Source organism: Labeo rohita, chromosome 18 (genome assembly GCF_022985175.1).
Source record: "Labeo rohita strain BAU-BD-2019 chromosome 18, IGBB_LRoh.1.0, whole genome shotgun sequence".
Classification (NCBI taxonomy): Eukaryota; Metazoa; Chordata; class Actinopteri; order Cypriniformes; family Cyprinidae; genus Labeo; species Labeo rohita.
In genome coordinates this window covers 2,727,734-2,752,110 of record NC_066886.1, presented here as the reverse complement: position 1 = coordinate 2,752,110, position 24,377 = coordinate 2,727,734, and the positions used below count along the sequence as shown (strand labels likewise).

At 31.6% G+C, this 24,377-nt stretch overlaps 1 protein-coding gene across 2 annotated transcripts in view; it reads left to right on the top strand.

Moving 5' to 3' along the window:
- The window catches only part of LOC127180621 (F-BAR and double SH3 domains protein 2), a 101,527-nt gene that overhangs the window by 40,171 nt on the left and 36,979 nt on the right, over positions 1–24,377 (top strand). For both annotated transcript variants that reach the window (XM_051134789.1, XM_051134790.1), the window contains exons 4-8: positions 14,185–14,264; positions 16,029–16,173; positions 16,275–16,408; positions 18,400–18,454; positions 19,953–20,081. In XM_051134789.1, the coding sequence (XP_050990746.1) occupies positions 14,185–14,264; positions 16,029–16,173; positions 16,275–16,408; positions 18,400–18,454; positions 19,953–20,081 (543 nt within the window). The remainder of the gene's footprint in view (positions 1–14,184; positions 14,265–16,028; positions 16,174–16,274; positions 16,409–18,399; positions 18,455–19,952; positions 20,082–24,377) is intronic.

Here is a 24,377-nt window from a genome sequence, read left to right as displayed (position 1 = left end):
ACTCTTTAGTCACATTTAAGTTACTTTTGCATTTTCAGCACATTTATGAAGATTATGAGTAACATAATGTCATACTGTCGAATTATATTGTCTGCACATCTATCCAAGCCCCTATTCCTAATTCAAGATGATACCGTCTCGTCTAGGCTGTTACTATTCACCTTTATCCCTGTTCTCGCTGACGAGACCCTTGACCACACGCATGATCCCTCCGTATCTCTCCGTATCTGTGTTGTCATCAACACAAGAGAGCAACAGAGAAAGCAGGAGAAATCAGCTTTCATGAGGAACATGAGAGGAACATGCAGCATATGGCAGGCACAGAGCCCCGGGGTACAAATTACCATCTTACCCTAAGCATTTCCCTTTCAGCAGCAACATAAAGCATATGTAGTGCATGAGAGGAGAATTTGGTTGTCAGGACATCGTCCCATTAGAAGAGCTTTGAAGTGAATCAGCACACAGGGGAATTCATTCAAAGCCGTGACATCCTCAGACCTCTTATGTTTAATGTCTCTCGCTCGCTTGTTCTTTCTTCTCTACAACCCTGTGGTGGGTGGTTTGACCAAACCATGTATTTAGTCTGGGTCATATTTTCAGCAATATATTGCCTGTATTGCCTGAAAACAGCATTGAGACACTATTGAAGTTATTTTATTATTGAATATTATTTATTATTTTTTTTAATATTTTGAATTAGTTTTTATTTCTATTTTTTGTTAGTTTTAGTGATTTTGTTGTGCATTTTGGACTTTTTTCCTGTTTTTAATTCATTTTTATTTTTTTGTTATTTTACTACATCAAGTTGACATCAGCTAAATGGAAAAAAGGGCAACTAGCTGAAATAAAAATGACATTTTATTCTATTTAAAGTTTATTTATTTTAAGTAACTCTCTTTTTTTATTGTTTTTCATTTTAGTTTTTGTTAACCAAAATAATTCTGACTTGAGTCAAAAATGAAAAACTGAAATTAAAATGGCCTTTACACTAGTCATTCGAGGTCTCACCTGGATGCTGTTTCCAGTTTTATTTTCAAGGAAATTAAATGTTTTCATTTTCAAGAAAATGCACATTTTCTAGAAAATGAAACCTGCGTGAGGTGTTGATGATCTGTGGATGTTTTAATGTGCAGCTGCTGTGCTTCAAGGACTTTTCTATAAATGTCAGACAGTTATAGTTGAGTCAGATTGTGAAACAAGGATATTCCTGCTTCACTCATTTGTTTTCAGTCACTCAGTGATGTGTTGTGCAATAGAGACAACTGATGTAAACACTTTTCTCTGTTGTGGTTTTCGGCGGTTTAAAACCTCGGTATATAATGTGCTTGTTTTCTAAACCAAAAGTGTTGGGACGGCTCTTTTTCTTTTTTTCGGATGTAGATGTTTTCTGTTATACGACATCTGTCAAGAAATGTCTTGGTTACATTTCATATTTACATTTCGTATGTAGTTTATGCATAATATTAGTATTTAAGTGTTGTATTACAGTAATGAAAAATCTAAAAATGTATATTATATAAATATTAAAATAAAAAAAAAATTTACTTAAAATATAATGTTAGTGTTTCTTTTACTTGTTTTTTGGATGTTTTCTGTTGTACGATATCTGTTAAGAGATGTCTTGGTTACATTTCATATTTTATTACATTTTGGGAACATTTTGCATTCTATATATTATTAGTCTATATATTACAGTATTTAACAATTGTGTTATTACTATGTAATTTATGCATATTAGTATTTAATTGTTGCAAATATAAATAAAACTTAATTTTATTGCTTAATAGTTATATTCCAGTAATGAAAAATAAAAAAAATGTATATTATATAAATATTTAAATAAAAAAAATACTTTTTATATTTATTTTAAAAATATGTTATTGTTATTGTTTTTTGTTGTTGTTGTTGTTGTTGTTGTTGTTTATGTAGATGTTTTCTTTTATATGATATCTGTCAAGAGATGTCTTGGTTACATTTCATATATTCATATATATATTACATTTTGGGAACATTCTACATTCTATATATTATTGGGCTATATATTACAGTATTTAACAATTGTGTTATTACTATGTAATTTATGCATATTAGTATTGAATTGTTGCAAATATAAATAAAACTTAATTTTATTGCTTAATAGTTGTATTCCAGTAATGAAAAATCAAAAAATGTATATTATATAAATATTTAAATAAATAAAAAATTACTTTTTATTTTTATTTTAAAAAATATGTTATTGTTATTGTTTTTTTTTTTGTTTTTTTTTATGTAGATGTTTTCTTTTATATGATATCTGTCAAAAGATGTCTTGGTTACATTTCATATATTCATATATATATTTTGGGAACATTTTGGGAACATTTTACATTCTATATATATTATTAGGCTATATATTACATTATCTAACAATTGTGTTTATACAGGAGTATTTATGCTTAATATTAATATTTAATTGTCACAGATATTAAAAAAAACAAACAAAAAAAAAGAAACAAATATAATTTTATGGTTTAATGTTGTATTCCAGTGATGGAAAATAAAAAATGTAGATTATATAAATATTTAAATTCAAAAGTGCCAATTTAAATAAAGTACTGTTTTAAAAAATATTATTTATTTTTTGTTTTTATTTATAAAAAAAAAATATAATCTTTGTAATTTTTTTTACTTCCGTTTAATTATGCTGATGTAAATAAAAATTAATTTTAATGCCTAATAGCATTGTATTCCTGTAACGGAAATCAATAAATGTATTTATTATACAAATATTTACATACAAAAGTTCCAATTTAAATAAAGTACTATTTATAAAAATATATATATATATATTATTTTTTTTAATTTTAAGTTAAATAAATATCTTTATGTAGTTATACGTTTGAATTTAAATATTTAAAGTGATAGTTCACCCTAAAATGAAAATTTTGTATTCTCGTGAACACGCGTCAAAGACTGACAGGGAAGAGAAGAAATTGTTAAATAATTGTCATTATTTTTGTTTTTTTTTGTGCACAAAATGTATTCCTGTAGCTTCATAAATTTATGGTTAAACCAATGATGTCACATGGACTATTTTAACAATGTCTTACTACCTTAGATTTCATCAAAAATATCTTAATTTGTGTTTTGAAGATGAACGAAAGTCTCACGTTTTTGGAACGACATAAGAGTGAGTAATTAATGACAGAATTTTTGGGTGAACTGTCCCTTTAAATTTTATCATTATTTATTTTCATGAATGGAATAAAGCAGTTTTTACAGTAATGACAATCTAATGAGTATCATCATTTAATGACAATTACCAAAAAAAAAACTGAAAGTGCACATCTGGATGCATTACAGTAATGAGTATATAGTGGTTAAATTGTGCTTAACTGTCATTAAAACAATTATGTGCGAAAACTTCTTTCTAGTTTTTTATGCAAAACTTATTTTCTTTTGATTTGAGGGTGAAATGATTGAGTGTTTTGCTCTAGTCGGTTATAAATATCGGTTTGCTCTAGAGAGCTGTTGTTACTGCCTTTGTCAGCAGACTCTTGTTAAGGTTTGAGGGCCGTGGAGTGTTTGGACGGCATGCTAGTTGCATAAAAAGCGTTATATTGTCCAAACTTGCTTCACTATTCAAAATAAACGCTGCTGTACTTTATACAGTCCCTGAGGTCCATCCAGTCGTTTAGAGTCAGTCACACTTTACACAGCACATAAATCATTTGCTTTCACAGCTTTCAGCCGGGCGCCAAGCTGCGCTCCGTCCCGCCCACCGGGCGATGCCACGCCAGAACCAGCCAAAAGCCCGTTCACCCCTCATGGAGAACGAGGGCACGAATGAACTCCCACTACACTAAGAGATCGACCTGGACGATGCCGGAAAGGCTCAGAGGATGAAGCGGCCGTTTTGGGTGCTTTATCGAAGCTCAAAGGCAGTTCAGTGCCCACTCAATGCCCCTATTGTGCCCCTGTGAGAGGACAGGCCAGGTCGGGCCGGTTCTGGAAACTGACCTTACAATAGAGGGACGCACAAAGAACAGCTTGTGCAGACTGAAGCCTGAAAACCCCGGGCCAATGTGTGCTTCACAAACACAAACACACACCAGCACAGATCCTCCGGGAGAACGTGCCGTCCCTTAGTCGTTCGATTATTGAATCCGTTTTGTGATTTTTAAGTTTCTCTTTCCTCTCTTTGTGATGTCATGCTAGCATTATGATTTCTTTTCTCTACGTGGGTGTTTTTTTCTCTTTGTGTCTCTATTTCCATCATTCTAACGGTCACACTTCTTTTGGTTTCTCATGTTTCTAGATTTTAGTATTATTTACACCATACCGTTCAAAAGTTTTGGATCAGTACGATTTGTAATGTTTTGGCTGCATTTATTTGATTAAAAATACTGAAAAAACTGTAATATTGTGAAATATTATTTCAATTTAAAATAACAGGTTTCTATATTAATGTACTTTAAAATATAATTTATTCATGTGATGCAAAGCTGAATTTTTGAGCATCATTACTCCAGGCTTCAGTGTTACATGATCCTTCAGAAATCATTCTAATATGCTGATTTATTTAAAAAAAAAAAATAAATAAATAATAATAATAAAACATTTCTGACCCCAAAGTTTTAAACAATAGTGTATATTGTTACAAAAGATTTCTATTTGAAATAAATGCTGTTCTTTTGAACTTTTTATTCATCAAAGGAAACCTAAAAAAAAAATTAAAGTATTAGAATGATTTCTGAAGGATCATGTGACAATGAATGCTGGAGTAATGATGCTGAAAATTAATTTTTGCATCACAGAAATAAATCAGATTTTAAAGTGTATTAACACAAAAAAACATTATTTTAAATTCCAATAATATTTCACAATATTACTATTTTTTTCTGTATTTTTGATCAAATAAATGTAGCCGTGATGAGCATAAGTGTCTTCTTTAAAAAACATTACAAATCTTGAACAGCAGTGTATATTATAGTTTTTAGTAATATCTTGAATTCACTTTTATTTTTTTTATTATTATTTTTTCATTTCTATTTTAGTTTACTTTTTTTTTAGTGATCTTATTGATCTGATTGATCGTATTTATTTATTTATTAAATATTGCCATGCACATTTAATTTATTTTTGTTTCAGTTTTAGTTTTTATTTTTATTTATTTCCAGTTAGAAATTTTTGTCCTTCATATTGAAATTACTCCAGTTTTATTAATTTTAATTTTAATTTTAATTAATTTTATCTTTGTTTTGCCAGGAAGTCCTATTGAGATCAATGATCTCTTTTTCAAAGTATTTATTTCCAGTTAGAAATTTTAGTTCTTCATATTGAACTTGCGTCATTTTAATTTTCATTTTAATTTTATTTTTGTTTACTTTTATTTTGCCAGGAAGCCCTTTGAGATCAATGATCGCTTTTACAAAGTTAGTTGCCAAGACAAAATTTATAATTTTTCCATTTAGTGATTTTATTTTATTTTATTTTATTTTTTATTGGCTTTTTCAGCTTTATTTTAATGAGCAAAAATGTTTTTAATAGTTTAATAGTATAATAGTTTAATAGTTTTAGTTAACATTAACAATCTTGTGAATGTTATTCACTTCATTTGTACCAGATAACTATAATTTCTAATAAGAAAAGTAATAAAGATGGAATCAAAAAATTGAATGAGCGAATCTTTGGTGTGAGAGAAGCTGATTTGCAGAATATTTAAACCAGATTCTGTTGATTTGTGCAAAATTTACAGCCATAATTTCTGCTTGTGAGGATTGCTGTGCAGTTGCTAGGGTGTTACTGTTGCTAGGGCATTCCTGTGCAGTTGCTAGGGCAATCTGGGTGGTTGCTGTGTTGTTCTGGGTGATGCTTTGCAAACTCCTATTTTAATGCATTCCTCCGTTTCAGAGAAATTAATGTGTTGGTTTGGCCTTGTGTGCGTTATTAAAAATGGATCAGTGTCCTGCTAATATATTGAAAATGTCTTTAAGCTCCTGTTTTTGCACTTTCTCATATTCACATTGCGGTGTTTTGTTTGTTGGCAGTTGCGCTGGGTAATTTAGCACTTGATAACAAGAACACCGGAGCAGGAAGGAGACATTTATCTCTCGTTCTTTCTCACTTTTTCATTCTCTCACTCTGTCTCGTCTGCGGCGGATATCCTGCCGTTGGGCCGGCCGCTCCAACCTCTGCCAGCAAACAGGAAGTGGCTGTGTGTGCCATGGTGGGAGCTTCCTGTTACGACTGGCCTGCTTGCTACCACACCTATGACCAATAATGGGCTTTCTGACACAGCACCCTTGTTAATATTGAAAAACATTTCTGTTGCTCATACTTAGATATGAGGCATGTGAAAAAACCACGGGCATTGGGTGCGGTCTGTTGAGGAGAGGTGTGATGTTACTTTACTTAGTGATCAGACTTTCAGTTTTTAGCTGATGATTGTGAAAGCTGGGTTTAAGGATGTCTAGTGTATTGATGAATTTACTTACAAGTCACATTTATTTATATAGTGCTTTATACAGTACAGACTGTTTTAAAGCTGCTTTAATAAAGCATTAAAATAACAGGTGATGTTGTAAAATTTGTCAGTTCCGAAATGAATTGCATTTATATTTTAAAAAGCAGCTAAATATTTAATTTAGTTTACTACTGAAATATTATTATTATTATTTATTATTATTAATATCTTGAATTTACTTTTTTTTTTTTTTTTTTTTTTTTTTTTTTTTTTTTTTTCATCTTTTATGTATGTATTTTTTAAATATTGCCATTCAGGTTTAATTTATTTTTGTTTCAGTTTTAGTTTGTTTTATTTACAGTAATTTTAGGGCTTCAAATTAAACTTAGTTCGATTATTTTATTTTATTTTATTTTATTTTATTTTATTTTACCAGGAAGTGCTATTGAGATCAGTGATCTCTTTTGTAAAGCAAGTTGCCAAGACAACATTTCTAATTTTTGTTCCTTAAGTTTTTCATCTAATATTTTATTATTTTATTTTATTTTATATTTTATTTTATTTTATTCTATTTTATTTTAATTAATTTAATTTTTCTGTTATATTTTTATTTTATTTTCTATAATTGTAATTCTCATCTTTATTCTAGTTAATATTAAAAAATGTTTTTAATAGTTTTAGTTTTAGTTAACACTAATAATCATGTGGTTGATACAGTGTTATGCCTATCATTTATACCAGATTACATAAAATCTCTCATTAAAAAGGTAATAAAGATGGAATTTATTTAATTTTTTTATTTTATTATTTTTCTATTATTTTTTATTTCATTTTCTATAATTGTAATTCTCATCTTTATTTCAGTTAACACAAAATGTTTTTAATAATTTTAGTTTGTTATCCATATCATTTATACCAGATTAAATCCTTTATAGAAGATAGTGTCAGTATTCCACTTAATTCAATTCAGCTTAACTAAAGTAAAATATTAAAAGTTTTTTACAAGCTACCATCTGAATGTCTGAGGCTCAGTTTTCTTAAAGAAATTCTTACTTTTATTCATCAAAGATGCATTAAATTGATCAAAAGTCTCAGTTAAGAATGTTACAAATGGTTTCTATATTCAAATAAATGCTGTTCTTTCGAACTTTCTATTCATCAAAGATTCCTACAAAATTAAAATAAATCACAGTTTCTGCAAAATATTGCTCAGCACAACTGTTTTCAACATTGATGACAATCAGAAATGTTTTTTTGTGTGACACTGAAGACTGTAGTAACGATGCTGAAAATTCAGCTTTGATCACAGAAATAAATTACATTTTAAAACATATACAAATAGAAAACACATCTTTTAAACTGTAATAATATTTCAGATTTTTTGCAGTTTTTACTGTATTTTTGATCAAATAACTGCGGCCTTTCTAGAGACGACTTCTAGAGAACACAGCAAAAGCTTCCTGTGGTTGTCATCTCTATAAATAACAGATCTTAGAGGGTCGAAGTCTACTGTAATGACACACATTTGCATTTCCTATCCTCTCTATGTGTCATTACTAAAATACACACTGCAGTACGTCATGCACACACCCATATACCACAAACCTGACTTTAGTGTCTCTACGCATTGCATTTTACTGCGCTGTATTGCCTCTTTGTCTTGCATTTGGGACAGTTCCCATTTCACTATCCCTTTGTCTTACATTTAGACTGTAATGGGACGAGTTGCTGTTAACTTATCTTGACACATTGCAGCTTCAGATGCTCTAGACGACCTTTAATTAGTGCCCTGAAATGTGATTTAGTTGGTTGCTCTCAGCAGGTCAGATGAGGACGTCTCAGAGAGAGGAGAGAGGACTGAAGAAGGCATTGCTAATGTCACAGCAGAATGAGCCTAAAACTGCTGATGTTTTGCTAAAATCACATCTTTAAATGCATCCACTGCTTCTACGGCTGACTTTGACCATTGTATTTTAAATAGTTACTAGTTTTTGTTTGTTTTTCATTATGGAGTAGTTCTAGACTTTGTCTAGCTGTGCTTTTTATTGCAGGAGACTTGTGTAAATGGCCTTAGGAAAATTGTCAGATTATGGCCAGCTAGTAATAAAGCCTAATTCAGGCATTTTTAAGAGCTACTGTAGTAATTTACACAACCTACACACTATTGCATTTTGAAAGTTTTAATGAATGTTATGTTTGTTACAGTTAAAATATGTTTTTTAATTGATGCTTCTTCTCATATCCCATTTAATGTGTGGAGGCAGCTAAAAGTAGAGAAATAAAACCACTTTAGTGCGATTTATTAATCTCAAATGTTTGCTTTGTTTTTTGTTTTTGTTTTTTTTACCAAAATAAAACTTTGTTGGCTTGAAAATAGTGAAAACAATTATTAGTAATGTCATAATAGTAATAGTAATTTCAGTTGTATTGTAAAATAAAAATTTTTTTTTTTCTAAAATACTAGAATTTTTATTACAGTGAAATGTTGCAATTGTAATGTTTCTTAATTTGGTCATATTTTTCTTTAGTACTAATAGTAATAAAAATGATGATAAAATGAGGCTGCAAAATTTGGCAAAAAAACCCAAAAATATATAAAATAAAAAATATCTATAAAAAATTTAATAAATAAAAATGAATGTACAATGTGACTATACAAAAACAACAACAATAATAATAATACTAATAAAAATTGGGCAGAAAATTGTAATTATATATAGATATGACCATACAACAATAACAATAGTAATAATAATAATAATAATAATAATAATAATAATAATAATAGAGCAGAAAAAATAATCATATATAAATGTGACTACAATAATTATAATAATAATGGGCAGAATTTTTTAGTTATGTATAAATATGACCATACAATAATAATATTAATGATAATAATAACTGGGCAAAAAAGAATAATTTTATAGAAATGTGACTATACAAAAATATGAATAATAATATTAATAATAATAATAATAATAATAATACATAAATTGGGCAGAAAATTTTAATTATATAAAAATGACTGTACAATAATAATAATAATAATAATAATAATAATAATAATAATGTAATTATGTATAAATACTATATTATTAAATATATTATTAAAAAAAAAATAAAAAAAAAATATATATATATATATATATATATATATATAATTTTGCCACAGTAAACCTGGAAAAAGGGCATTTTCAGTCACAATTGCAATTTTTAACTTGCAATTAATATTTGTGCATTTCTGTTTGGTGACACTATAGTCCCAGAAATTACACACTTCATCATTAAAGCTTATATCTTTCTATGATATTACATTTTCATGTGAAATCAGAAAAAAAAAACAGTCTGGGTTATTAATACAATGATCTCAGTGAATTTTCCCATGGTCCCTCGTGACCGACTACAGCTCAGCTTTGTGTAGCCAAACCACGCCGATTCAAAGCAGCGGTCCGCCTTATCTAGACCGCACAGGATGACTGTTCTGGTTGCCATGACAACCGCTCCACCAGGTGTTTATGGAGATGAAGTGCTGTGTTTGCCTGTAATTACCTGAGCTCGACTGCGGAAGTCTCGAATTGACTTCTACGCTTCAGCAGACGCGGCACACGCCTGTAGACCGGTAGACTGTAGATCTGGAAGCAACAATCAACCGAGTCTAAACACCTCCCTGGACTAAAATGCATTAGTTCACTAAGAATGTATCCATGATGCACGCTGGGATAGAGAGATTCGTGCTTGCATGCTTTTCATGCACCACGCTTGACCCTTAACTGTGCTGTTAGCTGGCATTTCTGACTGTCAGGTTTCAGACATTCAGGCCTTATTTGACAGGACGGTTGTGAATCTTTTATTGGTTTTGTCAGATTTGCCTGATTGCATGCTTAGACAAGCTCATTTTTCTTCATGTTTACATTAGTGGCTCCTGTTTCTCCTGTTTTTCATTATTCTTTCTTCGACTGTGGCTCTCTTCTTAAGACACAGCAGTTGTGTCCTTCTGGTGCCGTTCTTACCAGTTGTTGTGACAGCATGTCCAGTACCTTTTTTTTTTTTTTTTTTTTTTTTTTAACCCTTAGTTTCTTTTTGTTGTGGTTGTGTGTGTGTGTTTCTTCAGTAAAAATACATATTATGAAAGTTTGTGGGATTATATAAGAAAAAGGATTTTTATATTCCACTGTTCTTGAAGTAATTTGAAACAGAAAATCAAAGAAGATACTGTAAGCCATTTAGTGCAATACATTTATGTATACTGAATATAATCAACAGTCCAAATCATAACTGTATATTTATATATTTTCTAAAAGGAAATCTTTTTTGTTTTTAATGATTCATACATTTATTTATTTATAGTTTATTTATAATTATATATATATTTTTTTTTTTCAAAACTTTTTAAAATATTTAAAATACATAATTTGTATTTGGTTTAATTTAGTTAATTATGTATTTTATTTTATTTTTTCCTTTTGAAAATTTTATATATATATATATATATATATGTATATGTATGTTATTAGTATTATTAGTATTATTATTTTATAAATATAAATAAATGTACAAAAAAATAATAATTGGGCAAAAATGGTATTAATTTATGTATTTTATGTTATCTTTTACTTTTGAAGATGTTAAGCATGTATTACCATATGTGTCTTTTTTATATATATATATATATATATTTTTATATATATATATATATATATATATATATATATATATATATATATATATATATATATATATATATATACATATATATATTTGTTTTTTGTTTGTTTGTTTGTTTGTTTTATTTACTGAACAACAACACTGAGCGATTGGAAAAAAGTTCAAAAATGTTTTACAAATTTCATTTTATAAATGCATTTGGTAACACTTTACAATAAGGTGTTATTTGTTAACATTAGTTAATGTATTAACTAACATGAACAAACAATGAGTAATACATTATTTATTAATCTTTGTTAATGTTAGGTAATAAAAATACAGCCATTCATTGTTTGTTCATGTTAGTTACAGTCATGTTACAGTGCATTAACTAATGTTAACAAACACACCTTTTGATTTTGCATTAGTAGATGTTGAACATTAACTAAGATTAATAAATGCAGAAGTATTGTTCATTCTTAGTTCATGTGAACTAATGTAGTTAACTAATGAACCTTACTGTAAAGTGTTACCATGCATTTTTATTTATATTCACCAGTGTAAACCACAGAAATTTACAGTATAAATAATATTGAAAGACACAGTTTAGTGTTTAACTACATGGTATTTTACTAAAATATATGAAAATGTCATAAAGAGTTATTTTGAACAAATCATCAATTGAAAAAGACATCATAAGTAGTTTTTGTGTTTTGAAGGATTGCGAAAACTAGTCCAAAGACATAGAAAAATAAAGCCAATATATTTGCCAAATCATGCTGAGTATATTGCTAATATTTAACATTTCGCCCAGCCCTAGTGCGCACTGAGACGTTTTTGTTTTAAGTTTCCTTTTCTCTTTGACCTTTTTATTCTGTCTTATTCGCTTTATAAGTACGAGTGTGTGTCCAGCGGTGATGTGAGTGTTAGAAAAACACGTCCAGTGATTATTCTAATACGCAGAGGGAGTCATGCAGAGGAAGGAAAATAAAAGACGTCAGCCCAGCTGATCTGTAGCGTCCTGTTGAGGGACTGAAAGAGGCCAGTCTCTGCCACACCGCCGCCCTCGGCTGAGGAGAACGGCTCCTTTCTTCTGCTTCATTCCCTGCTGCTTACACAAACACATGCCATTCTCTCATCCGCACACACTGTAGATACTGTGTTCGCGGCGAGCCGCTGTGTTTGGTATCTGGGAATCGGGCAGGTGGGGATGGGACGCAACCAAAGTCAGCGGCTAATCGGCCGCTCCTCCATCTACAATATGGCGGAAGAAGAACATGTTAGGAAGTGAGGCCGCCTTGTTCGTTTCGCCATATGTCAGGTGGCGTTTGTGCAGTTATGGAAGTGTAATTTCAAGCGGAGGCCTTTTATGTTCCCAGAGGAGAGCGCAAACTCTCCGCTCTTCATGCCAACAGCAAACATATGTCACAGTCGTTGGAATTTGGGTTGCTTTGTAACGTGTCGTGTGTTAATCCATGATAAATGACGTTTGATGACAGGGTCATGAGAACATGCATATGGCTTGTTAATTGCTTTGTTTACAAGACATTGAAGCTGCGTCCCAATTCACATGCACACTACCAGCAAAACAGTACAGCAGACGTCTGTGTTGTGAAACGTCTTGCTTGTGTTTGATTGTATAAATTAGGTTAACTGTTGAGTTAAAGAAGTTCACTTCCAGAACACATTTACAGATAATTTAATCACCCCCAGTCGTAAAGAAATAGTTTTTTGAGGAAAACATTTAGGAATTTCGCTCCATATAGTGGACTTCTATGGTGCCCTCGAGTTTGAACTTCAAAAATGCAGATTCATTGCAGCTTCAAAAGTCTCTAAATGATCCCAGCCGAGGAATAAGGGTCTTATCTAGTGAAACAATCGATTATTTTCTTAAAAGAAATTACAATTTATATACTTTTTAACCTCAAATGCTCGTCTTGTCTAGCTCTGCGTAAACTCTGTGTATTCCAGTTCATAACAGTTGGGGTATGTCTCAAAACTCCCATCTCATTTTCTTCTCCAACTTCAAAATCACCCTATATCGCTATTTTACCTTTTTTGGTAAAGGCTGTTTGATCATCTTTCCATGTTCACTTTGTAAACACTGGGTCGGTACTTCTGCAGTGATGTAGGAAGATTTTGAAATTATTTTTGAAATTGAGGAAGAAAATGAGATAAGAGGTTTTTTTGATGTACCCTAACTGTCTTAAATTGGGGGAAAAAAACAGTTTGGGTAGAGCAAGACAAGACAAGCGTTTTAGGTTAAAAAGTATATTATTTTCTTAAAAGAAATTACAATTTATATACTTTTTAACCTCAAACGCTCGCCTTGTCTAGCTCTTCTTGAGCTCTGTGTATTCCGGTTCAGAACAGTTAAGGTATGTCTCAAAACTCCCATCTCATTTTCTTCTCCAACTTCACAATCATTCTACATCGCTGTTTTACCATTTTTTCTGTAAAGGCAGTTTGATCTTTGCATGTTCACTTTGTAAACACTGGGTTGGTACTTTTGCAGCAAAGTAGGACGATTTTGAAGTTGGAGGAGGAAATGAGATGGGAGTTTTGAGACATACCCTAACTGTCTTGAACCGGAGTACACAGAGTTCAAGCAGAGCTAGACAAGATGAGCATTTGAGGTTAAAAAAGTATATAAATTGTCAATTTTTTTTAGAAAATAACCGATCGTTTCGCTAGATAAGACCATTAGTCGTCAGCCTGGATTGTTTAGAGCCCTTTGAAGCTGCATTTAAACTGCATTTTGGAAGTTCAAACTCGGGGGCACCATAGAAGTTCATTATATGGAGAGAAATCCTGAAATGTTTTCCTCAAAAAACATAATTTCTTTATGACTGAAGAACGAAAGACATGAACATTTTGGATGACAAGGGAGTGAGTAAATTATCTGTACATTTTTGTTCTGGAAGTGAACTACTCCTTTAACTTTTATATCCAGCCTTTTATTCAGCTGAAAATCTGTTGGGATTGGGTAATATTACCCAAAAACATTACCATGGGAGATTTTGTACATACTAGTTTGTATTTTGCATACTATTTGGGATAGCATCTTATGCTGTTATTTTTATATTTTTCAGGCTCTGCAGAAGTTGGCGAGTCAGTATTTGAAGAGGGACTGGCCTGGGATCAAACCGGACGACCAGAGGACAGACTACAGGTGAATAAAAAAAAATTATATTTAACAAATTTAAGGTGAAATCATAAGTATTTTGATGTTTAATGACTGTTGTTTCTATATGGGTGCTTTACAGTTGATAGTTTGTTTCTTGAATCTTCCAACACAGCCATAACGAAGTTTCAAAGTTGTCTATTGATTAATTTCATTGCAGTTTTATCTTATATGTATAGTCCATCCAAAAATAAAATTTTGTTTTCGTTTACCTACCCTCATGATGTTCCAAACCTTTATGAATTTCCTGTGCCTGTACGAAAAAACCTGTAGCCACTGATTTCCATAGTATAGAAGAAAGAAAAAAAGAAATATTCATAATAAAGGAAATTCATACAGGTTTGGAACAACATGCAAGGCAAGTAAACGAAAACAAAATTTCGTTTTTGGGTGAACTGTCCCTTTAAGAGAAATTGGGCTAAAAGTTGTCAAATCTTTTTTGACTACTGTAGGACTGCTATTTTGAAATTTTGAAAATTTGAATAGCTGTTTGAAATGACCTACATGAATTAAAGGAACAGTTCACTCAAAAATGAAAATTACCCCATGATTTACTCACACTCAAGCCATCTTCGGTGTATATGACTTTCTTCTTTCAGACGAATACAGTTGGAGTTATATTAAGAAATGTCCTGCATCTTCCAAGCTTTATAATGGCAGTGAATGGGTGTTGAGATTTTTAAGTCCAATAAAGTGCATCCATCCATCATAAAAAGTACTCCACGTGGCTCCAGGAGGTTAATAAAGGCCTTCTAAAGCAAGAAAAATATCCATATTTAAAACTTTATAAACCATAATCTCTAGCTTTTACTAACTGTCGTGCGTGCATTCACGAGAGAGTGTTGTTCCAGTGGATGATGTAGGACGTAGGCGAGAATATGCTAGTCTTGTGAGAACCAAGTTTTGTTTACAGCAAAGGAAAACCGGTCTCCTCTTGGCTTATATCAAAATTCTCAGACATTTTTCTTTACAAATCCTCATTTTGTACTTTTAATTCATGACCTGTGTTTTTTTTTCCTCTCTCCTCTACGCCATTCTCTCGTAAACGCGTGTACGACAGTTAGCGGAGGCTAGATATTATGGTTTATAAAGATTCATATGGATATTTTTCTTACACAAACGCACTGATTCACTTCAGAAGGTCTTTATTAACCCAACAGAGCTGTGTGGAGGACTTTTTATGATGGGTGGATGCACTTTATTGGACTTCAAAATCTCAACAGCCATTCACTGCCATTATAAAGCTTGGAAGAGCCAGGATGTTTTTTAATATAACTCTGATTGTATATGTCTGAAAGAAGAAAGTCATATACACCTAGGATGGCTTGAGGGCGATTAAATCATGGGTTAGTTTTCATTTATGCGTGAACTATTTAAATCAAATGGCCACCTAACTACAGTGACTAAGAGTCAGTATATCCAGTTTTTTTTTTAAATTTACACTTTTCCTTAGGTTTTTTTTATTGTAGATATACTATTATACCATAATAGAATGCAACAAGTAGGAAATGTTTTACCTTGAGTAAGTTAAGTAAATTGCGGAAGCAAACTTCCAGTTTAGAAGGACAATCAGTAAATGAATTGCCATCTGAATGCAGTCCAACTTTTGTTGCAAACTTTTGTACTAATGTTCTTTTACTGTACATGCGTGCAATCAGAAACTGTCCAAATAGGTCTTTCCTTTTTGTTTGCATGGGAATACCAGTCCATAAATAGCATTTGCAATCAGTAACCACGTTTTTCCTGCTGCAGGAATGTGTATGGAGTGTGGCGGGCTTATCTTGAAGGCACCGTCCAGGTGACCCAGTCTCGACTCAACGTCTGCGACAACTACAAGAATGAGATTACGGACCCCGCCAAAACCTTACGCCTCTATAAAGAACAGCAGCTGAAAAAGGTACCAACCTCATTCCTCGGCCTTGTGCCCCGATGATCATGTAATTCTCTAACGTCCCCTCTCTCTCCCTTTCTCTGCTGTCCCACGACGGCCGCCCGCAGTGCATTGAGCAGCTGGGTCGGATCCAGGCAGAGCTCCAGGATTCAGTGAAGGATCTGGCCAAGTCCAAAAAGAAATACTTTGAGCTGGAGCAGATGGCCCAGGCTGTGCGGGAAAAGGCCGACATTGAATCCAAGTAAGTGCGTCTGGTATTGCAGGTGCAAACGGTCCCAGAGGTGCCCGGATCAGAAACACACTTCACAAGTGCTTGTCCCATTAATTGAGTCCCATTAATTAAAGAATAACCACTACACTCTCAGAAAAAAATGTATTAAGCTGTCACTGGGATGGTACTCTAAGTTACAAAAGCTAAGCGGTACTTCTTTGTACCATATTTACCCCTAAGTGATACATATTAGTACCTTAAAGTGCATGTTAATACTTTTATTGTGGATATCAGTACCTAAAATTGACATACTAGTAACTTTTGAAAAGGTAAGTTACACTTTGTCAGTTCATGCATTCCCTGAAAATCAAACCCATGACCTAGGTGTTGGTAGTGCTATGCTCTGCTGCAATGCCTTTTCGATAAACATGCATATGTGAGAATTTAAGTTTTATTATTTTTCAGTACAGCTTAAATCCTTTTACATTTATTTACATTACATTGGGAATTGAACCCATGACCACGGCATTGTAAGCACCGCGCTTTCCTGTTTGAACTTTTAAGTCTTTTCCATAAGAATGTGCATATCTTAGCAATGCAATTTATTTATTTATTATATATGTGTATTTGCCAAACACTTTAATACAAAGTATCATGCATTGCATTAAAAGTATGCTTTATCAGTTCATGCATTCACTGAGAATCAAACCCATGACCTTGGTGTTGCTAGCGCTATGATCTGCTAGAATGCCTTTTCCATAAAAATGTGCATATTTGAAAATTGCAATTTTATTATTTTTAAGTAGAGCTTAAATCCTTTTACATTTATTTACATTACACTGGGAATCGAACCCATGACCATTGCAATTTAATTATTTTTCAGTAGAGCATAAATCCTTTTTTTTACATTTGTGTATTTGCCAAGCACTTTAATACAAAGTAACATTGCATTAAAAGTATTCTTTATCAGTTCATGCATTTCCTGGGAATCAAACCCATGACCTTGGCATTGTTAGCGCAATGCTCTACTCTGAGCTTTTTGAGCTTTTTCCAAGAATATGTGCGTATTTTGGTGTTGTAATTTAAAATGCCATTCCACAGAGCAGTTTTCCACCTTATCAAAGATATTAGGCTCAGAATCACAAACTCAAAGCATTAAAAGCGCCAAAGAATATAAAAGATGTGGCAATGTGTTGAGATGCCTTCATTAAATATGCATTTCCGTGGCTGATACTTAAGCCCCCAGTAGGGAATACCCTACTCTGTTCAAAGCAATTTATTAACCCGATGCAGAATTTGTTAAACACACTCAACCATCTCTCTTCATCTTCAAGGGCCATTTGTACCCACACTACAATTGCCATTTCAAAGCTTCTGCCAAGACCGGATTAGACAGAGAGGCGAAAGTCGAGTCCAGTGGTATGGTGTTGTGAGCTCCTCGCTCAGTTCTTCTATTGATTTTGGCTATCGATGCTGTCCTGCTTAGCATGGCTGGCAGTAAAGCTGAATTAGAATCAGTTATTGTTCTCAGCGGTAGGAGGAAGATGGGAAAGAATCTCCTTAATGTGTCTTTAATTTCATGCAAACCCCAAAACAACTCTGATCTCTAATGAATATGACTCGAGATTACATAATATGGACGTAATCTCTGAATCCAGATGGAAATCTGACATAAACACAGAAAATTTAATTTTCATAAATGGTTTGTGCAAATATCTCCTGTCATACAGGTTTAAAATGAGATGAGAGTGAATAAATGATTCATTTTGGGGTGAACTGTTCCTTTAAGATAAGGAGTCATCTCAGCAATGGCAAAACCTGATTTTTGCCAGCTTTAGAAAACTCCTTCCTTCCTTTCACAGGTTGCAGGAGTGATCCACTCTAGTTTGATTTATAATGTCTGCTTCCTTCTCGACACAAATCTGAGATGGTTTTGATCTGGGCTTTCATTTATTCTGCCTATTCCTTCCGCCGGGTCTGATATAGCTGTGATTTATAATACCTGCTCTGTGTTCTCTCAGGTCGAAGCTGGGCCTATTCCAGTCCAGGATAAGTTTACAGAAGGCCAGTGTGAAGGTAAACACCACCGTCTGTCTGTTTCTTTGACAAACATTTTGCTTCCGCTCTCAAACCTGATTTACTTTTTGTGCCATGTTAGTGTGGCGTGGCTGCTATGTTTTTGGGTCTTCTGTCAGACACATGTTGGACTATGATGGAGGGAAATTAAAAGAATAAAGGAACCAAATTCAACATTCCGTCATATTTTACACAGCTGGACTTATATAGGACTGGATATATATATATAAAACACACAAAGTAAGGTGTTTGAGGCTTTCGATGCAAGAAAAAGTAGATGATTTATACTTTCAAGTTACAAAAAAGTACCATAAAATTAGTCCATGCAACTCATGCACTATATTTCAAATCTTCTAACAGCATTAAAGGAGAAGTCCACTTCCAAAACAAAGATTCACATATAATGTACTTGCCCCCTTGTCAACATGTTCATGTCTTTCTTTCTTCAGTTGTAAAGAAATTATGTTTTTTGAGGAAAACATTTTAGCATTTTTCTCCATATAATGGACTGATATGGTGCCCCGATTTTGTAAAAAAAAAACATTGTAAAATGCAGTTTAAATGCGGCATCAAATGATCCCAAATGTGGTTGTAAACGATCCCATCCAAGAAAGAAGGGTCTTATCTAGCGAAACGATCGGTTATTTTCATTAAATGAATACAATTTAAATACTTTTTATTCTCAAACACTCATCCTGCCTTTCTCTCCTTGAACTCTGTGTATTCTGACTCAAGACAGTTAGGGTATGTCGAAAAACTCCCATCTCATGTTCTCCCTCAACTCGCCTTATATCGCTGTTTATCTTTTTTTGTTAAGGGTTATTGATCTTCTTTGCATGTTCACTTTGCAAAGACTGGGTTGGAACTTCTGCAGCGATGTAGGATGATTTTGAAATGATTTTTGAAGTTGAGGGAGAAAATACAATCAGAGTTTTTCAACATACCCTAACTGTCTTGAACCAGAATACACAGAGTTCAAGGAGAGAAAGGCAAGACGAGCGTTTGAGATGAAAAAGTATTTAAATTGTATTTTTTTTAATGAAAATAACCGATCGTTTCGCTAGATAAGACCCTTCTTCCTCGGCTGGGATCGTTTACAACCACATTTGGGATTGTTTGAAGCCACATTGAAGTTCAAAATCGGGGCACCATATCAGTCCATTATATGGAGAAAAATCCTGAACGTTTTCCTCAAAAAACATAATTTCTTTACAACTGAAGAAAGAAAGACACGAACATCTTGGATGACAAGGGGGTGAGTACATGATATATGAATCTTTGTTTTGGAAGTGGACTTCTCATTTAAGTGAGGAAAGGCCAAAATTTGAATGTAAGTGATGGCAGTTCAGATTGAACTAAATGTTACATTTTTCGAACTATTGACAGTCTAAATGATGATAAAATTGTAATTTCTGAATTAAATGTCCATTTAAATGGATTTTCCAGAGCCTTGTGCTTTGCACTTCTTGAAGTTTTGGACCTTATGTGTATGTTTCAGTTGAAAGCAAAGAGGAGCGATTGTAACTCTAAAGCAACCCACGCGAGGAACGAATATCTTCTCACACTGGCGGCCGCCAACGCACATCACGACCGCTACTACCAGACCGACCTGGTCAATTGCATCAAGGTAAGCAGCATGATATCCTGACAGAAATGCAGTGCTTATTAGTATTTTAATCTAGATTTTTTTATTTTTTTTTTTTATTTGTCTACTTTTTTTTTTTGTTATGTGCTTTTGACATTTTTAATATTTCTGTTTTGGTTTAATTTTTTTATTTCAATTTAATTAAATTTAATTTTTAGTAATTTTAGTAATTCAGCTACTGTATTTATTTTAGTTATTTACATTTAAGCTTTAAGATTTCATGTAATATTTATGTTTTATTAGTTTAGTTTTATTTCAAACACCAAAATTTATTTTAAATAGTTTTAGTTAATCATAACAACTCTGCAGCGATGTTCTGAACCTAGCGTCATAAATGCATGAAAATAATAGTTTATTACATTGTCTAAATCGCCATTTTGAGTACTTTTCTTGGTGGATGAACTTTGGATGGTGCATTATCAGTGCTTAACTTAATTTTACTTAATGCATTGATGTCTGTGTTGTTGGTTATGCATTGCATTTGATCTGAAAGTTTTACATGAGTCATGCGTGTTGGCATGAATCTAGTACAGTGGGTCAGACAATGATGTAATCTATGGGCAGATCAAACTATGTACTTCCTGTGTAGATTTCCTCAGAGGAAAAAGCTCCCTTGCAAAGCTTTTTCTGACCAGTGTTGCTCATTTACAACTTGATAAGAGCGGTCAAGTCTTATGTCACGGAGTGTGTTTACATGCATTAAGTTGTTAAAATTACTTTACTGTCATTCTTGTGTGTGCATTGTCTGTCTGTTTATATTCTCAGGTATTTATAATAAGCTGATTTGTGGAAGTTATCAGCTCTGTGTTGTGCATGTAAACACACTCGCTGTCTGGAGACAGTGTTATGGGTTCCTTCTTGTACAGATGTTAAAGGCTTGTAATGGCTGATTACGTAACTGTATGTTTGGTGTTTGTGGTCCAGCATATCTGGCTGTGTGTGTAATAGTCAAAAGTTGGCTAGAACATTGAAGCACGTCTGGTATGTGTTCACAGCGCCTCCACACTCATGGGACTTTAGCGGAGCTCGGAGAACAAGGGTGGGATTAAATTCACCAAACTTTAAAGCTAATCAGAGATTTGTTGATCTAGGGTTATAATAGAAATACTTTTATAATTGTGAACAATATTTCATTTTTGATATATTTTGTTTTCATTTTAATTTTAGTTAAGATTATAGTAATTTTATTTTTTGTGTGTGTGTTTTTAGACATTTTGTGTGTTTTTAAGTTAATTTTTACAATTTATTTCATTTTAAGTAGCAAAACTTGTTTTATTTTATTTTATTTATTTATTAATTTTTAAAGTTTTGGTTATCTATAATAACCCTGGTTTGCTGTACATTTATTTTTATCTATAGCAACTTAACCAGTTACAGGTTTGCATATTTTTTATTTTTTTTTTGTATCAAATTGGTTCATCTGTTGTGCAGATTAAACAGCAACAGTGTTAATATTCCATTTCCTTTTAACCTGTAAATTTAAAGTTAAACCACAACTGGGATTAAATCAGAGTTTAAGTAATGGAGAAACAGGATTAAAGGTAATCTGTTTTACATTTAAATTCAAACTAGGATGGTTTAAATGCAAGTTTATTTTAAAACAGTTTAGAGTTTGGAACAACAGAATTATTCGATAAACCTTGATTTGATCTAGATTAAATCTTAATCTTTATTTGGTGCAACCCACAAGACTCCTACCTTTCCTCAATTTTTTTACATTCTGTAACTTAAATTAGTCAAGTCGTAAGAAAGACCTTTAACATGTATATTTAAAAATATAATTTGTATGGATTTTATAGATTTTCAGTGTGAAGATTATTGTCTGTTTGGTTTGGTTTTCTTTGAGCTGTTTTGCTATTTTTTATTTTTTGTTTTGTTATTGTTTTTTATATTATTTTTATTTATTTTTATTTTTTAAGTTGTTATATAAAAATATTTAATTTGTTGTCTACATTTTTTATTTTTTTTATTCCTACTAATTTTATTTTGTTTTTATTTTTTATCTTATGTTATTACATCAGTATTATTGAAATACTATACTAAGTTATCAATATTTCATTTTCAATATATTATTTTTGTTTTCATTTTAATTTTAGTTAAGATTATAGAAATTTTATTTGTTTTTGTTATTGTTTTTTATATTATTTTTACCTTTTTTGTATACATTTTTTTATTTCTGCTGATTTATTTTGTTTTTATTTTTATTCTTATTTTATGTTATTACATCAGTATCATTGAAATACTATTAATGTTTTACTCAATATTTCATTTTTTAATATATTATTTTTGTTTTCATTTTAATTTTAGTTAAGATTAAAGTAATTTTATATGTTTGTTCCTTGTTTTTAGTCATTTTGTGTTTGTCATTTTAAATGAGAGTTTATGGAGAAACGTAATTAAAGGTAATCTGTTTTACATTTAAATTAAAACCAAGATGTTTTTTAAACAAAGTTTAGAGTTTGGTACAACAGAATTATTAGATAAACCTTTTTAATATAGATTTAAACTTAATCTTTATTCGGTGCAACTCACAAGACTCCTACCTTTACTTAAGGACTTAAAAATCAACATGAAATAGCGTTCAGAGACCATTTTATTTCCAAATGAAAACATAGTCCAGGAACAAACACTTTACTAGTGACTGTCAGGGTTGTTATAGTTAACTAAACTAACACTAAAATCATTTAAAAAAAATCGTTATTACCTGAATGTTACCACAATGTTAAAAAAATATTGAATATATAATATAATATAATATAATATAATAAAAAAAAATTATATAATATATATATATATATATATATATATATATATATATATATATATATATATATATGACAAAAACACAACAAAATTTTCACATTTTTATATTTTTATTTTATTAAAATAATTAATATAAAAAATAAAACTAATAATGTATTTAATATTTTATTTATTTATTTTTTTATATTAATAAAAACTATAATAGTATCTTGATGATACTAAAACAACACATCCTGAGCTGCAAAAATAACAAGTCCATTTTGCACTGGATAAATGAATAAAACATTTACTTTTTATATAATGAAATATTTATGATTTATATTTTTCTCATACTGCGCATCTCCATCAATAGAGCCAGATGGTGTGGTTAAGTGTTTACAAGCAGGTGTTAACAGGGTTGTGCTTAACCAACCAAACCTTGACCTTTTGGTGACGTCAGCCGAAAAGGAAATTCATTTCGAAGTGGAGCAGGTTATTACACTTTGTTGAAAGAGATGAAGACAGTTGTTGCTAGAACAATGTGGACTGATGAATCATTCACAGTAAAACCAGAAGCATCTATTAGGACTGTAAATAGGGTCATTTTGATATAACGTAGGCTTTAACAAACCTCATGTACTGTACAGACTGAGCACTGAGCTTGTTTGCAAAGACATTTTTATTCAGTTATTCAGGCCTTGAAATATGACAAGTGTCCGCCGATGTGCGGTCAGATCACTGGATGTATGTGCCAGTATAAATCTATGCTTCATCTCCACGGACTGACAGCCGCTCCACTCATGGCCTTATTTAGTGATGCAAACCCTCTTGAATTCTTTAACATCGTTCTTAATCTTAGACCTTTGGGAACAGATATCTGAGAGAATGTGCGGGCAAAATGACCGGCCACATCCCTAAAGATTCACATCACCCTTCAGGCAAACTTCTCTAAATCTGACATCAGCATTTATGCTTGTCAAATTAAAAATAACGAGCTTTATGTTAAAATTTTTATGTTAAGAAGTTTTATTTGTAACTGCATTAGTGCATTTCAAGGGACTTTAAAAAAAAAAAAAAAAAAACACATGCCATCATGGGTGATGGAGAATTGAAACAGATTAATAAAACTAAAGCAACACACTTTGAAAGATGACAAAGTGAAATATCTTACACCCCTTTAGCCGTGATAAAAGTCACTCTTATAAAGGTCACACACATTTTGCAGCAACACAAATAGAAGACACCATTATTCAATGCATGATTAAATATGTTGTTAATAAGAAGAAATAATTATTTCATCCATTAGTATGGTTTATTAGCTTAACTCTTGTTTATTTACAGTTCTCAAGCAACTTGCATTTACATTTATTCATTTAACAAATGCTTTTATCCAAAGAACCATTAGGCAGCAGCTTTATTTGGGGTTATGTTTTGGAAAATTTATTTTTACTAAGATTACAAAGGCCTTTAAAATGCATATTTGAAAATCTAAATTTGTATAGATTTTCCGCATGAGGATTACTTGTTTGGTTGGTT